This window comes from Scylla paramamosain, chromosome 1 (genome assembly GCF_035594125.1).
Source record: "Scylla paramamosain isolate STU-SP2022 chromosome 1, ASM3559412v1, whole genome shotgun sequence".
NCBI lineage: Eukaryota > Metazoa > Arthropoda > Malacostraca > Decapoda > Portunidae > Scylla > Scylla paramamosain.
In genome coordinates this window covers 3,907,501-3,924,904 of record NC_087151.1, presented here as the reverse complement: position 1 = coordinate 3,924,904, position 17,404 = coordinate 3,907,501, and the positions used below count along the sequence as shown (strand labels likewise).

Sequence of the window (17,404 nt, the reverse complement as noted above, 5' to 3'; positions counted from 1 at the left end):
AAAAAAAAGGGGAAGAAGCAGGGAGCAGGACTTCTTAATTAGATTACTGTCAGGCAACCATGGCAACACTGGTAGTGAAGCACACTTAGACCAAATTGATCATATGATGTGGTACTGTGTGTGTGTGTGTGTGTGTGTGTGTGTGTGTGTGTGTGTGTGTGTGTGTGTGTGTGTGTGTGTGTGTGGAGATATGAGAAAATATGGGATAGGCAAGGAATGGATAATTCAGTTTGTAAGGATGTCATGTCTTATCGTTTAAACTGCTTTTAAATCTGAATGCCTCAGACTCCCATCACACTGATAATGTATAGCACCATGACATGAAACTGTCACAGTTCATGTGGGGATACTGAACACCATCCCATGATACTGATAATGTATAGCACCACGACATGAAACTGTCACAATTCATGCCGGGATAGTGAATGCCATTCCATGATACTGATAATGTATAGCACCATGACATGAAACTGTCACAATTCATGCTGGGATACTGAATGTCAGTGTTATGATGCACATACAGTATGACATCTCTCTGACTAATTTTTTCATTGTTCTTAAGTAATGACCCCATCCTCCCAGCCTGTTCTGTGTGTGTGTGTGTGTGTGTGTGTGTGTGTGTGTGTGTGTGTGTGTGTGTGTGTGTGTGTGTGTGTGTGTGTGTGTGTGTGTGTGTGTGTGTGTGTGTGTGTGTGTGTGTGTGTGTGTAACCACCTAGTAGCACCTGGAGATGGAAAATAAAGCTTTATTTCACCTATTCAGACTTAACATGCATATCACTTAACATATTCTTTTAGCTTAACCCTTAACTTTTAAAACACTACATAGCAAGATGATCACAAGGCTGAGGTCCAACTGGCAAAGTTCTTGACATATTACAGTTTCATCATAATTATTGCAATGATAAGCAACATACATGTAATTGAATAGAATTGAGAAGATAAAAATACAGCCTGTTGCTCATCCATACTGCAATGTAGTGATGTGATGACAGAAATGTCTTGAAACTGTCACAAGATTTAATGAATATAAAACTGGCAGCATTCCACCATTCAAAGGGAAAAAAAAAGGTATGCAGTATTGGTAAAAACCCACCTGATGTGTCCTTTTATATGAAAAATGTATAAGGAGGTACAAGCAAATAAGCATTAGCATAACCCAGCAGATGGATTGGCTACAGAGACCCTTGTTACCTCAACCTTAAGCCAAACACTGAACCGTATTGGTGAGTTAAGAAATGATAGTTAAAGTGCATAAATATGCAGTGTTCTAGAATTTTTTTTATTTATTTAGGTTAAGTGCTGCAAAAGGTTAGGATGTGTGTCTTTCATTTTTATGCCATATTTCTGTGTGGCATCAACACGATGCCATTAACTGTCCTACAAAACACGATTAAAAGTCAATATTTTGTAGGAAAGATGAAAAATGATGCCACACATGAAATACTGACATCTTTCTGTGCCAAGGTATTCCTAGGTGTGAGGAATGAGTACCAGACTAGTATTTCCTCTGGCTGATTTAACAGAAGCATACTACTCTAATACTCAAATCCTATACAGTATTTCTTGGTAATCCTCTAAATGTAACTTTAGAGCATCACCAAGCTTGACTGCTCCCACTCTGAGCCCCCAGGATGTTGGAGAAGTGTACACTCGAGCTAACCTGGAAGGTGGAAGTGTGAGGAGAGGGCCAGACGGACCAGACTGGACATGGAGTGGGTGGAGGGCGAGAACACTGGGTGGGCCAGGCTTGGGGGTGGCCCACCTATCAGTTGACCCAGCCCTGTGCGTACATTACTGACACTAGCAGGCACATTAGGAGCATGGGGAGCCATCCCCCCTGTACCACACACCCCAGAGGCCGTGGGCATGGTAGCTGACCCCCCCCGTCTCCTGGCCACCTGAGCAAAGGTCTCCAGTAGACTGTGTGTCAATGGCTCAGAGTCAGCACTGGTCAGGTTGGGCACACTAACACTCATGGGCTGTGAGGACATGGTGGAGCGGCCAGTGCAGTCCCTTTTACCCTCACCCATCACTACACCCCCACAACGCTTCCTGCTGCTGCTGGTGAGGCCCCCAATACTGCTGCTGCTGCTCACACTGCCACTTATCCCTATACTGCTGATATCACCAAACTTTTCTTCATTTACAGTCACAGCTGGAACATTCCCAACTTGGCCCACAGACCCTGATTTGGTGTCTGCCACTGGATGCAATCCCACCTCCATCACAGTCAAAGCCTCACTCATATCACCCGTACCAGATTTGATTTCAGAGGTATTGAGCACAGACTCCAAGGAGGACATAGCATCGGAGAAATCTGTTGTGAGATCACGTTCATTTAGGCTGAGGGATTGTACTAGAGATGCTAATTCAGACCCTTTGTCTCGCCCACTGCTCTCAACACTCAGCAGAGCCTCAGCGCTGGCCACACTCAATACATTTTCAGCTACAGTCTCAGCAGCCTGTAAATATAAAAAAGAAATCATAGATGCAAAACATTCAAATGGTGGAGACAAACCCACTGCCTATGTTAACACCAATATGTAATAAGTACATCAAACACCCAGTTGGAGGATCAAATTTCCTGGACCCAAAAATGTCCCCAAGGGCAAATAGGATAAAAAAGGAAAAATGTTCAAATAATTGGAAATTCAGATTAATATACACTTGTTAAAAATCTCCAAATCATTACAAGTAACTTACTTTGGCAGTAAGATTATCATCTGATGCTGCTTGTTCTGAGGCTGCAACTGAGTGTTTGTGAATTTCTGTTGTAGCTTGAGGTAGTGAGGGTGTGGAGCTGCACTTACGGCTGGTCAGCACGCTGGTTCCCTGTGTCACATCTGTGCTCACAACCTACATGATACATATTCAAATGATTTAACATATGATACACAATATTTTGGAAACTACTAATGTTGCCTTATACTATGTTGAAAACACAATAAATACACTGAATCCCAAATAATTTGGCATGTCAAGGGCTCTCTTCCACCCAAATTCCTGAAAATGCCAATCATAAAACAGGAATTTATAATTTTCTCTTTCAGCAAAACCAAAATGAACAGATGAAAGAATGCCTTTGTTTTAAGAATTTCAAGAGAATGTCATTTCCTCTTACATGCCAAAAAAATCTCAGACTGACCCTTGATACATCAGACAATAGTCCACAATACTGAAGGTTTGTCCGATAGCAAGTTGGTGGGCCACGCCCTTGTCTCAGCAGTCTCTCACTTTCTGCATTAGTCAGTTGACCAGCCACGTGCAGCTGGGGTAAACACTGAAATGGAGCAAAATGGGCTAAAATGAACCCGAAAATCATTATATTTCCATGGTTTTACTGTATAAATTATTTAATTAACCAAAATAATTTTGAGAATTTAGGATAAGACTAATTCTGGCTTAAGGCCAGAGGGTTAATTTTCTACTATGAAGGATACATATGGAAAGTCTACAATATCAAGGGCTGTCCAGTGGCACATCAACTTCCCATGTGGCTCACCAGTATCTTGCCTGTTGAATGATGTGTACACATCTTTAGTTATCTGATACTTTTTTGCTTTAACTAGATTTTTTACTTGCTCTTGACTATGCTAACTATAGTGATGACTATCTTTTAGCTCATGGTAGTTGGTGAAAAGAAAGAGAAGACATAAGTATATAATTGCCAGTAAGAATAAGATCCCAGTCATCTACATAGATAGATAGATAGATAGATAGATAGGTAGATAGATAAATAAAATAAATAAGCATATCTATAAAAATAAATAAATAAACAAACAAATAAACAAATAAATAAATACATGAATAAAATTAAACAGCCAAGAATTTCACAGCAGCAAAAAAGCTATTCCCCTCCTAAACCTTAAAGACAGACTGAGCGACAGATTCACAACAACACTACAACCATGACTACGATTTTGTTTGAGAAGTGGGTTATACATGTCAACAGAAGACTATTCCTTCCTTGATTCAAAAGCATGCCATGGTCAATTGAGTTAGCAGCAGTCAAGAGAAAGAAATCTAAGCAGAGAAAAAAAGGGATGAGGACCAAAAATATGTAGTTAAATGTGTCTGTGCAATGCTTTTTAACATGTCAACTAAAAATATTGTATTCTCATCATGGGTGGACACACAGCTTTCCTCAGGCTTATGTCATTAACAACAATCTCTCCTGACTATTTTCTTCACAAAACATCCTTACAACTATTATAGCATTGCTTAAATAATGCCATGCAAACTTTTTGGCTCTGCTTATGCACCATTTTCATTCCCAATTCAGAATCAGCAAACTGATGGTTTACTATGGGTTCAGTGTAATATTGCTGTTTTATATTTTGAATACAACATTCATACCTTGAAAAATTCCACCTCCATCATTAGTAGCATAGCTTAAACAAGAATTTTTGAGTAAGAAAAATGAAAATAAGTGTCATAATTATCCACTGAACATAGCCACACACTGTCACATACATGTGCAATCCAGATTCATCTATTACCTATTTAGATTAACAACTGAAAGACCATAATGTCATACATTTATCAGCTATTTACCTGTGCAACTTTCACTACCCCAAGTTTTCTTATAAGAACTACTCTCTCTCTCTCTCTCTCTCTCTCTCTCTCTCTCTCTCTCTCTCTATGTACAACTGGTGAGCCTTTAGCATATAATTCACCATTCAACCACAATGACATGCTCACCTTAGTAGATCTGACAGTGGTGGATATAGTGGTGACTGAGGACTGAGGTGCAGAGGAGGCAGCTGTGTTGCTAGTGGAACTAGTGCCTGTGCTAGTGACACTTGCTACCTGAGGGGACTCTGGATCATAGCCTGGTGCCAGTTTCAAGTCATACTTCCCCTCGGCTCCCATTCGATAGCTATTGGAGGCTCCATGGTCCCATGTCACATCAATCCAGCCTCCAGAAAAAAAGGTTAGCAAATATGAAATTATATTCCTAACAAGTATCCTCAAATAATGAATACAGAGAATATGCAAAAGAATTAGTATCATTGATAAAAGGAAAATAAAAGGAATTATGAAATTTTCATATTGAAAACGTACTGTCTGAAAACAACTGAGCACTGTTCTGAAAGTATCAAACCTTATTCTTTGGTCACAGACCAGTTGGATGATTAGTGCAGTAGTGGTCTTATTGACCAAATATTACCTATTCCAGATAAGAAACGTTTTCAGTAATGGAAGTACTGCTGGTCAAAGTCTGTGAAGTCAAAAGGGACCTCTTTATTTTATAGGAGAAAAGAATTAAAACCCAGATCACGAGCTAATTCTCCCCCTTCCCAACCTAAGGTCGGCTTATATTAATTCAACCTGCAAGAAAACTTATTAAAGAAGAGATATTAAAAGGTGATTACCAATTATTATAAAATACTTCTAAATATTCCTGAGCTTTGCCATTCATTCAATTATGATTTGTTATTCAAGACATCTATGTGGCTTACCAGATTGAACCATCCCTGGTGGAGACTATTTTTCTGGTAAAGGAGCAGCTATTGCAAGCCCTATTCTACGTATCTTCCTTCTTCATTCTTACTTACATATTCTTAATCTTATGAAACCAAAGTCAAATACCATTGTGCAGCTCCCCAGTAATAGTGCCCTCGCTGGGAGGGTTGCCATCTTGGTCTCTCCACTTCCAATCCAGGCCTCGTACCACCCGTGCCCCCACCACCATGTACTTTACCATCTGCCAGAAAAGGCAGCTTGTAAGAAACTCATTCTGTACCACCTAATTACAAGAAATTATAAGAGGAAGAAACTAGACTGACAAAGAAGAGAAATCATTGAAATCAATTTAGTCTAAAAGACAGAAAAAGGTTTAATACAGCATCACATTTTCCCTTGACAGATGAGATAAAGCAAATCCTAGAAAAGAAATAAATAAGTAATTAAGCATAAACACCAGTCCACCACGGTTTGCTGATTAGTAAATATTTCTTCTGCACATGGCTGTGCTTGTTTTCTGCTTCCTGGAATGCCAGCAACAGCTTCCAACTTCTTTCTATACACTCCTAAAAGAAGCATAACTTAGTATGTTGAGATTCAGACTTCATTTCACAATCTTAGCTGTGGACAAACTGAAAAAGTTTTAGGCACATTTTTCTAAGATATTTACAGACTTCATTTCACAATCTTAGCTGTGGACAAACTGAAAAAGTTTTAGGCACATTTTTCTAAGATATTTAGAGACTTCATTTCACAGTCTTAGCTGTGGACAAACTGAAAAAGTTTTAGGCACATTTTTCTAAGATATTTTCATAGATTTCATTTACTTTCATTCAAATGACCAACAACACAGTGAACAACTGTGAGCCACATAGCTTGCAAATACAAAACAATGATCCAGATTTCAACTGAAACGTCTCACCTGTGACTTCACAAGACGCCTCTGTCTTCTCAAATTTGCTTCTGCCTCTTTTGCTGCTCTGCCTAGATCCTCACAGACACCAGTAACTATGCCATACAGCTCCAGGCCTGACAATGACAAGTAGTGGGTCTGGCCAGAGGCATTCTTGCCAGTCTGCTGGATACGCACATGTCTCCAACCAGTCTGAAGAAAGTTTGAGCATTAATGCAATGCCATACTTTGTTGTTTGAGAAGACTGTTTCTATAAATGAACTGTATGAAGCTGTCAAATCTATGAGTTACTGGACTCACCTTTTCTTCAGGAGGAGGCTGAATGCTCCATGTGTGGGTGCTGCCTGGCTCATTGAGTGAACAGTCATCCACATGGGTGTACAAGGTGGTCCAGCTTACACCATCCTTTGACACCTAATTGAAAAAAAATAAAATAAATAAATAAATAAATAAATAAATAAATATATATAAATAAATAAATAAATAAGTAAATAAATAAAATTTCAAAGATATTTTTCTTTAATAACAACTTTTTCATTCAGGGTATCTAATTACCTGTATTGCCCATATTCATAACTCTGATAAAAATATATGACATGAAAGTTATGAAAGATATATTTTCATATATAAATTCCCTAATTTTCAGGCTTTTAATTCTTTTCACAACTTCTGGTTATAATGATACTCACCTCAATCTTTCCAGCTCAAAAATAACTTCAATTTATGTAAAAAAAATGCATGCATACTCTATATTATGTAAGATTACCACTTTTAGAACTTTTGGTGTTTTTTCCAAGCCTGGACCTCATACTGGTTGTGAAATAAGCTGTGAAATATGAAGTCTGCTGCATGGCATGATATAAACTAGCATCAAACTGTATCTTACTACTGTCTTACATTAAAAAAAATATAGGTTCTACACTTACTTGGAACAACCAGTTTCTAAGAGCTGATCTGCCATAGCCTCGTGCATGCCTAAGGGTGTATGCAGATGGAAGGAACCAGATTCCAAGGTCGATGGCAAACCATGCTCGCTTGTCATCATTAGTGTGACAATTGAGGGCGGAAGCATCTCTGCTCAGAATGTCTTCCAAGCGGCCGTAGGGAAGGTTGCGGCCTTCACTGGATGTAACTACAACTAGTCCAACAGAAGCTGGATTCACCCATTCATATGCAGTCCTGAAACACAAATATTATTTTCTTACACAAGTAGAAAAATAAAAAGCACAACTAAAAACAAAATATTACCAATCCTCAGAAAATTAAATAAAAGAAGGAAAAGATATCAGATGATGTCAACTGTTTGGTGAAAAAGGAAGAAAAAATAACAATAATGATTAGCCAAATATTCTGCTGTAAGTGATCAATCAAAACCATGGGTGAGGTGTCCCAAACATTATTCACAAACAACATTTATAACTACTTACTTGGCATTTGTCCCTATCCAATAGATGATTCCATTCTCATCAAACTCTCTGCTGTTCTTGAAGGTCAACTTTTGCCCTTCTTTCAACTTCCTCACAAAGACAAATGAAGAGCGGTCAAAGTCATACCACTGCTTGGCCACCATCTTGAGGAGGTACCGCTCCAGCTGCTCCACTGTGGCAAGTGGCTCCATCTGGCAACATTACAAAATAACATGATAATTGAGCAAAAACTATATCCTCCAGATACAAAAAATAATCCACTGAGAGACTGAACAGCTCACTTCCAATAAGCACTACTTCAAGTATGATGAATGTCATTCAATATTCTAAATTTACATGCTTACACACCATAAACTACAATCATATTCACCTTTAATGTCCTTCCATTTCTATCAATAAGGGAACTCTCCCCTGGGGCCCTTTCCAGCCTAAAACGAAGACGTCTGCTGAGAACCTGCAGACCTGAACCTGCTCCTGGGATGTCATATATGTAGAGTGGGAGCTTCTCAGCACCCTCTAGTACTGAGACCAGCTTACGAACCAGCTGAGTACCAGGAGTGACAGACGTGCTGGTGGAGGCTGTTTCTTCATCTACTTTGTCCTGATAATCACACAAAATATTTGTGTTGTAGGAAGGATAAACATTTTGTTCACTATATTTGAAAAGTTAAAAACAAAATGCTTTTCTCTGAAGCAAAAGGAAACTGGTATGGGAGAGAGAGAGAGAGAGAGAGAGAGAGAGAGAGAGAGAGAGAGAGAGAGAGAGAGAGAGAGAGAGAGAGAGAGAGAGAGAGAGAGAGAGAGAGAGAGAGAGAGAGAGAGAGAGAGAGAGAGAGAGAGAGAGAGAGAGAGAATCTAAGGTGATGGCTTCTGAAAATATACACTAAATCTGCTTAAGCAGAAATCACGAGAATCCTTACCATGAAGCAGCTTTTGAAGACATTACGCCGTTGCTTGATCATTTTATTGACCCTCCTCTGAGACACCTGTCTGTTATCGTCATGGAAGTGGTGGGTGGTGTCTGGGCTGAGCAGAGTGAGCAGTGCTTGTACCAATCCTGATGAGTGCAACTCATAAGCTGACACAGTGCTCTCTTCATGCAAGATGGTCACCAAGTCCTCCACAGCTGTGCGCAAGATTTCAGACCACTCACTGCTTCCTTTGTTACTTGTCTGTGGGATATTGTATTCTTCAATAAAATCCAATGCCCTAATTCATAAAGGTGGGAAATCACACACAACCAAATCACAAAACAATTATCTTTATTCTAATTACTCAACTCAATCCTCAGTATCATTTACCCAATAATTCAGGATCAGAAACATGCTTCCAACAATCAGGGTACTGTGAAGACAAACACTATGGTTGCAATACATATTCCCATTTACTATAGATGTAATCAGATGTTCTTCATATATTACCTGTTTTTGGCATGCTCTCTCAATCTGTGCCACAATGTTGCCCAACTTTGCAACAACTCCACGAGGTTGTGTCTGTGCAGCCTTGAAATATTTTTCATATATGTCTTGAGCTAAACCCTTCACCTGAAAAATAAGGAATAAACAAAATGTAAAGAAAAAAGCACTAATCACATGCATGATAAAAGGTAACGTATCAACGATTGATGGACGTTAATATCAATATTTTTTCTTTCGTGCAAATGAAGATTAACACTAGTAGCATCTGTGCTTTTGTAACAGGACAAATGCTTCCCTATCCTTCTCCACTCTTGCTGTCAGCTTTTCACTTATCCCAAGGCATTCCAGCAAAAATTATTATCTCATCTCTCCCATACATCTAGCTAAATGATGTGTCCTGCCCATATCCACTTTTTTTGTCAACAAAATTTCAATTAGGGTCTATACCTTAATCCACTATGCTCCCTTCTCATTTTTCCATGTTAAGCTGTGCATTATCAAATTTCATTTGTAATCTGAACAGTGTAGTTACTATGCCATTAACTACCATCATGGGTTATAGTACCTTCTGTTTCATGGCTTCAACTTTTGACCTGAACCTCTTTCCTCGCCGGCCTGTCCATCCAGCATGGAACTCAGGCCCAAGGGAGGTCTCAGCAGTGAAGGAGTGCTTGGTGTTGCGGTTACTTTCAAAAATGAACCCAGGCAGATCTTCCCGTAGAATAGTTGCTTGCTGCTGGCCATCAGAATTATGGATGTGAAGTTCACCTTCCTGCGTACAAGCCAATAAATGAAGAATTTAGTATAATAGACTAAAAAAAGTATTGATACTGTATGAAATCAATACAAAATGGAATTTATTTTGACAGTATTTTACTACAAGGTTATCAGATCTTCAATACAGGTGATACTCAGCAACTGATACAGGTTACAAATTAGACCACAATTCTCTAAAACAGCTGTATCCATCTTCACTACTGATCAAAAGTTACCAATATGAATGCTGTCACAAGTTGGTAGACTCATCCTTTATAATGTTTTTCTTAACATCTTGAAGGTATAAGTAAACACACAAGAACTGTCTGTGCAACACATTTCATCCTGCATCAATGTGTTAATTACACACACACACACACACACACACACACACACACACACACACACACACACATTCATTGATCTTTCAAGCACCATGATGTCTCATTCCTTTAATTTTTCTTCATATAATTTCTAATGTAAATTTTCAGCCAATGGCTGAAGATTTTAAGCCAACTCTATATTTTTATTATTATTATTATTATTATTATTATTATTATTATTATTATTATTATTATTACTATTATTATTATTATTAATGATTTACTACATACTGATGTAGCTGAAGCATAACAGTTGAAGTTAGTCAGTATTTGTCCTTTAGTTGTATCTTATAATAATTTCAGACTCCTTACAAAATTTGTAATGATCATCATAAAAAAATTAATCATAAAATAACATTAATTTCATTATTTCAGCATAAATACCTTTTTGCACTGAAGTGACCAATTTCCAATGACTAGCCGTGCTGGTCCTGGTGCTGAGAGGACAGGCTGACTAGGACTGCCAGGCCTCACAGCAGACTTGGCTCTTTGCAGTTTCTCAAGGAATTCACTTCGGTTTTCTGTTTGTTGAAAAGCACAGTAAGAATAATGCAAGACATCTAAGTCATTAACACACAACACACACAGCAACTGCTGCTTGGTAGACTCAATGATGCAAACTATGCATTACCTGTGCTTTCTGATCCCCCCTCTGGGCTGCCTGAAGAATACATGGTTGCTAGTTTGCCGTCCAGGATGAAGCGGAACCAGCCGTTGGACCCGTTGGACAGCTCCAGGGCAGCAGCATCACTCCAAATGTACAGACAGTCTCGGCCCCGTGCCACACACCAGTCCCGCCAGTGGTAGGCTTTGCCAGGGACAACCTCCTTTGCATCTTCCATACCAGGGTCATCACCATCCTGCTGCAAAATTATCAGGTTCATATAAGGATAATTATACATAAAGGTATCAACTACACTAAAGCCAAGCTAAAATTGCATGAAAAGAAAAGTATTTATCTTCATCAAATTTACCCTAATTTCCTTTCCTACATGTAACAGGACAATGAAAAAAGAAGCAAAAATCTTTAGAATAAGAAATAAAGACCGCAGACAGACAATCATCTTACATAATCATGGATGCATCTCTCTGCATTATCTTAGTAACATTTTACAACTTTTCTTTCAAATCAAGTACAAATTAGTGGCAGGAAGAGGTCTCAAACATTTGCCTTTGTTATAATATTTATTAGTTACTCTTCACAGTCTAAAGGGAATATAAAGATTTTCTCACCTATTCCATGAATAAGGAACTTAATGGCAATTCCCAGACTCTACAGCCTACAGCCAGAGAAGATATAATACCAAGAAATACTGCAGCAGTGGCATTTCTATTATTACCTGTTCATCTTTTCCTTTTATAGTGGTGTACTCTTCTATGGGTGGGTCTGATGGACCAGCCAACGTCCCCACCTTGCTGATGACCCCCAGCCGGGCACAGTGTTCCAGCAGCAAGGGTGCAGCCTTACTCAAGAGGTCATCCACCATCTGCAGAGCCACTAAATGACCATCTTCATCCTCTTCATTACCAAGGACTAAGGCAATAACTTCCACCAGCTGTGAGCCCAACAAATTGTTGGCAGTGGTGGTGGCATTTGTAGTGGTGGTAATAGCTGTATCATCACCACCACACACCTGAGGGTCAAAATCACAAGCTTAAAATTTTTTACATTCTTTTTTAGTTCACTACTGACGTAAGTACTTCAACAACTTTTCAATGTCACCACAAGTGAAAACTTTGTTGGATATTGTATCAGCACATAATAAACTTTAGATTAATGTAATCCATCAAACTTAACTTTCTTGTCTATGTATCTGGCATTACTCACATCCATGATGTCTGTGACAATATAAGATGATATAATGATATAAAATGTGTGAATGTCGCTAAAAAAAAAAAAATGGCATTTATGATGATAATGCATTCTTGATTAGGTTACAAAATACAGTATGCAAGAATACAAAAAAATGAGGATATAAATATAGCTAGAGACAATAAAGCAAACTATATTTGTTAGAAAAAAAATTCAATAAATCTTAATTGTAGATTCTCAAAATGTGGGGAAATACTAGAAATCTGTTCTGTTCTTTTTGCAATTGTCTTTTCTTAAGCACTCCTTAAAACAACTGGTCATGAGTGAGGCCTACCTGATGGAGAAGTGGGGCAGGGATGTAATGCACCATCTTTCGCAGTATGCTGAGGGAAGCCTTGCGTACTGTGTGGACCATGGTGGCTTGGAAGGTGTGACAGAAAACTGGTAGCAAGCGACTCAAGTACACAGGAGCCATTTCCACATCTCCTCGGGGCTCCCCAACCTCTGTATCATCTGTGTTTGGTGTGCTGCCTTCCTCAGTTGTCTTCTTTCCTTCCTGTGCAGACATAAAGAGAGATTATTGAAACACATTGGCAAAATGGCAAATATTACAGAAATCTTGCATAAAATTAATTATCACATAAAAATAAAAAGAATAAGTGAACAAAAAAAAAATGTGAGTAAAGCAGATGGGTCCCTTTCACCTGTGATGGAGTGAAACAGTAGTTATACATAAAGGGCAAAGAGATAGCAGGAAAGTGCAATGGATATATTGTGGAAAAATCAAATGAAAAGACAAGAGTAAGAATCTTCTGTGATGACTAACCACCTCAATACGTTCTAAGAAACAGGCTTCCCTAGAAACACAGACAGAGACAAGAGTGCACAAGTAAAGAGGGCAATGATTATTACTTTATTCTCGGACACAACAAGCCACTCAGCAGGGCTCTGTAGAATGGCTGCCACCTCCCTGTGCCCTTCATCATTCCTCTCCCGTGCCTTGTCTAAGGGAGTCTTGCCATCCTCATCCCTCAGGTCAGGGTTAGCACCATGCCGCAGCAGAACTTTGGCAATTTGGGGTCGGCCAAAACAAGCAGCATAATGGAGTGAGGAGGATCTTTGTCCTGAAAATAATGTAATATTTGTATCTTATGAAAACTGTAAAAATACTCCTTAAATAGTGAAAACAGAATGAATGTTTAAACAAATTTTGTTTTAAACAAATTTTCTAATATACATCAGTGTTCTGTGATCAACTAATCTTTAGTTATCCTTTATAAGGTGGTCTTCAGTATTTTACCTTTTTCAAGACTTACAACCTGTAACAACCAGCAAAGTGAAACCATTTCTTGTGAGAAATACTTTAAAGTGGGGAAAAAGTTGTAAAGGCAAAATGAGAAGCAAAATGAGAACCTGAATTAATGCTGACCTTTGTTGACATCCGCTCCTCTTTCACAAAGGAACTCCACCATTTCCTGGGTACCAAATGCAGAGGCCCAGTTGAGGAGTGTCTGGCCCACATCATCCATGAAATTGACTTCAATCCCCCCACTGTCAATGGCATCTATGAGGGCATCTGTGTCTTTACTTCTGATGCAATCAATGAGTTGACGATGAGTCTTCTCTCCTGGACTGTCCATCCTCCTCAGCCCTGGAAGTCTGCCAGCCACAGCACTCATCCCTGACTTGGGCAGAGCTTTCCGTCCCTCAAAAAGCAGCACCAGCAGCAGGTCTACAAGGCGCATGGTGTCCAGCACGCAGCGCTCATCCCCCTGCAGTGCCTTCTCTATGGCATCTGGCAGCTCAGACCTCAACAAATTCTAAAAAAAGGAAACATGAATATATATTTCAATGCCTCATATTCTGCACTTTAAGTATTGTTGACTTGTATCAATTCTTTAGCAAGGTTGAAATGAACAATTCATGTGAAAGACAGAATGATGTTTTATGACCTAGACCTAATTCATGGAAGGATGTAAATACAACAGCACAATATGACAAAATTTGTAAGAAAGCATTGAGTGAAGTCAAGAACATACAATAATAAGATGAAAATGGAATAAATTAAGCTGCTTTTAAAACACAAAAGATTTACCTCTATCTAAATACAAGGCTGACATTCCCAGTACAAGAGGGCAACCTTCTACATATCTCACGGATACACCATGTATATATAATTAATTTATGCCACCATGCCTTACTCCATTAATTTCAGATGGCCATTTTATTGTTCTCACAATAACACAGACCTGCATTATTCTTCACTAATTTACATGCCTTCTTTCCTTCCCAAATATATTTAGAAGTTTGCCTTTAACATCCACTTTACTATGTCCCTCTTATTTCATGATGCCATTCTACAAATATCCCTTCACTCCTAAAGTTCACAATATGTTGGGGGAGCCATGTTTCAAAGAAGCCTCAAGCTCTAATACAGGGTGTAACACGAGTTTCTGCAGATATTGTCAGAGGTGAAAGTAAAGGTTAATCTAAGCAAAAAATGCATACATGCATTTTAAGGCATTATTTAGCCATGGTGTTAAATTCAAGTGTAGCCTGGAGGTAGATGCAATGGCTGAGCCAGGTGGGTAACCACAAACAGTCCTGCTATTGTATCTGTCGCCCTGCCACACTTGAATTTTGTATAACTACTAAACAACACCTCAAAATGCAAATGTGCATACAATATTCTCAACTTAAATTAGCCCGTAGTTTCACTTGTAGCAACATCCACAGAAACTTGTGTTACACCCTGTATAAATGGATGCTTAGAACATTTTACTTCCTTTTTTTTTATGCTTTCCTTTCTTTCTTTATTTTCCAAACTTGAGAAATACTACCAATATTAATAGCAAAATGAAATGCTAAGGATGATGATGTGTGAACTGATAAACTCTCCTCACAGTGACAAGCTTGACACTTACATGGGTAATACTTGGGGAGCCACGGCACAGCGTGGAGAGTAGAGAGATCACAGTTGAGACAGAGGCAGACTGCTTAGAGTTTTCTGGGGTGGCTGCTGGGGCCCCTGGAGCTGCAGCAGCAGCACCTGGAGCAGGCTGAGGTGCTGCACCTGCATCAACAAGGAAAATTTGTTACTTGGCTGTTACAGCAGCTGTTACAATGCTGAAATACAAATAATGTTTCTGATATAAATGGAAGATCCAGCTTCACTGGTGTGACCTTTTCCTAAAACAAAAACACTTTTCCAACAAAACTATTACAGTCCTTTTTATAACAGCATTAATGAACTTATACAAATAATGGACTGTAGAAGACAGTTGTATGTCAAATGCTAGAATGAATTCTTATATATAACTACTACTATGTTTGGGCAAATTTTTCTTTGGTGGTGGGGTGACAGCACAGGAAATGAAGTTTATGACTTTATGTTGGGGAGAAATATGAGCAGGAGGCTCAAAATTAAGCAACAGTTTAAATGATCCTGAATGGTAGCTTTTTTGATCAACTTGTCCTAATACTAAGCTTTCATCTAGTTAGCTCTTAATGCATATATTTTTTTGTTTGCATCAATATGCATTTCTTTATTTTTGGGTTTTACTGTGGGGATAAATTGAACTGATGGTGGATATAACTTTACTATTCTACTATTTTCTGGTAACAAAAAACACAGTTGGCAAGTATTGTTCCCATTCCTACAAGCACAATAATTTTCACTAACAGCATTCAAGGATAAAAGGAAGCAACTGAAAATAACTTACAAAATAGCCAATTACCTCATTCCCTTCAGCACTCATAATAATGAAAATGTTCATTTTAAATTTCTTTGGATACTCATTGTTCCAAATGACATGCAGATACATTATATAAAATACACCATATGAAACAACCCAAGTAAGGTTAGAAAAGGAACTTACTTTGTGACTAGACAAAATAACATGATGAAAAGTTAGAATATTTTGTATTTTCTCTACTTCCTTCTTATGGCTGCCTGATATTTCTGCAGTGAGCATGCAAGAAGGAAAGCAACAGGAAACCATGAACAGCAGCTGACCACACTAAAATTAGAGTAAAGAGCAATTTCCTGCCCAGTCACGTGAAGACTCACCTGCAAGGCGAGCCAGCAGGTGGGTAACCAGGCAGTGCTGGGCCAGGGGCGCTGGGTCCTGTGCTCTACGAGTGAAGCGATCTGCCAGGCTGGCAAAGCAACGCAGTGCTCCATCAGCGACATGCTGGTCCTGAAAAGCATGGGACAGTGTGGGTGTAAAAAGAAAAAATAGGAGCACATAATATCTTAAGGGAAATGTAACCATCCTGAAATGTATATGCACAGGTACTGAAGAATTACTTTCTAAATTGTATCTTCCAGAAACATGTAGTGTACAATTTCCATTAAAACATTAAAATGATTGAAAACAGGTGTCAAGACATACCTCGTGCCTGAGCAGGGTAGAAAGGGACTCCACACATGGAGCCAGACCTGAGTCAGCAGGCTCCATCTTGCCACAAAGTCGAGACACAAGATGCATGGCAGAATGCAGGGTGTCCTTGTGCACCAAGTGACCATTGTCCCTAATGAAGGACAACACACAATTGAGACCTCCTGCTTCAAACACGGCCCCAGCCTCCCGGGTGCAGATAAGCTCCAGGACCTGCAAAAACCATTATAAAAATGCATTAGTACATCAAGCAAGTCACAGGTTTTCAGTCACAACAATGGCAATGGCATGGATTGTTAAAATGAAAATGAGCACCAATAGGGAAGGAGAAAGTCAGAAAGAGATAACACTTCTAATCTAATTTCAGTACATAAAAAATGGAATATAATTTTATTAAAATTTGTCTTAATATATGGACTCTGTGGTAGCCCTAGACACTAAGGAACTTTTCTCCTTAAATTATGTGAATGAAATCTACATGATAAAGACCACTTCATTGCACCAAGAATGCACTACTCATATAGTGCATGTAATACAAGAATTCAGTCACTCAGTTCATGTCTTATAGCCTGTCAGTATGACCAGTATGACCTTTGCTTTTAAACAAAGAAGATCATTCAGAATAGTACCACCAAACCCGAACATGGAATGAGTCTATGCTACGCATGACTTGTGATTCAATTATTTTTTTAAGAGTAAAAAGAATTACAATTAAGTTCATTAAAATAGCATGAGAAGAAATCAGAAACAATGACACTACGCATTTTATTCTGGGTCTGGCAAGTGTTGTGTTGATCTATTTGTTGGTTTATATATCTGTTAACCA

General features: G+C 38.7%; 1 protein-coding gene across 1 annotated transcript in view; it reads right to left on the bottom strand.

The window, feature by feature from the left end:
- LOC135089206 (E3 ubiquitin-protein ligase HECTD1-like) overlaps positions 1-17,404 on the bottom strand; it is a 109,133-nt gene that overhangs the window by 13,779 nt on the left and 77,950 nt on the right. Inside the window, 22 exon segments of the mRNA XM_063984599.1 lie at positions 1,663-2,464; positions 2,706-2,858; positions 3,148-3,282; positions 4,704-4,921; positions 5,595-5,709; positions 6,391-6,573; positions 6,682-6,795; positions 7,308-7,560; positions 7,809-7,999; positions 8,179-8,409; positions 8,729-8,980; positions 9,230-9,352; positions 9,792-9,998; positions 10,750-10,886; positions 10,997-11,228; positions 11,706-11,999; positions 12,513-12,734; positions 13,091-13,302; positions 13,608-13,998; positions 15,103-15,251; positions 16,248-16,377; positions 16,573-16,791. Coding sequence (XP_063840669.1) covers positions 1,663-2,464; positions 2,706-2,858; positions 3,148-3,282; positions 4,704-4,921; positions 5,595-5,709; positions 6,391-6,573; positions 6,682-6,795; positions 7,308-7,560; positions 7,809-7,999; positions 8,179-8,409; positions 8,729-8,980; positions 9,230-9,352; positions 9,792-9,998; positions 10,750-10,886; positions 10,997-11,228; positions 11,706-11,999; positions 12,513-12,734; positions 13,091-13,302; positions 13,608-13,998; positions 15,103-15,251; positions 16,248-16,377; positions 16,573-16,791 — 4,963 coding nt within the window.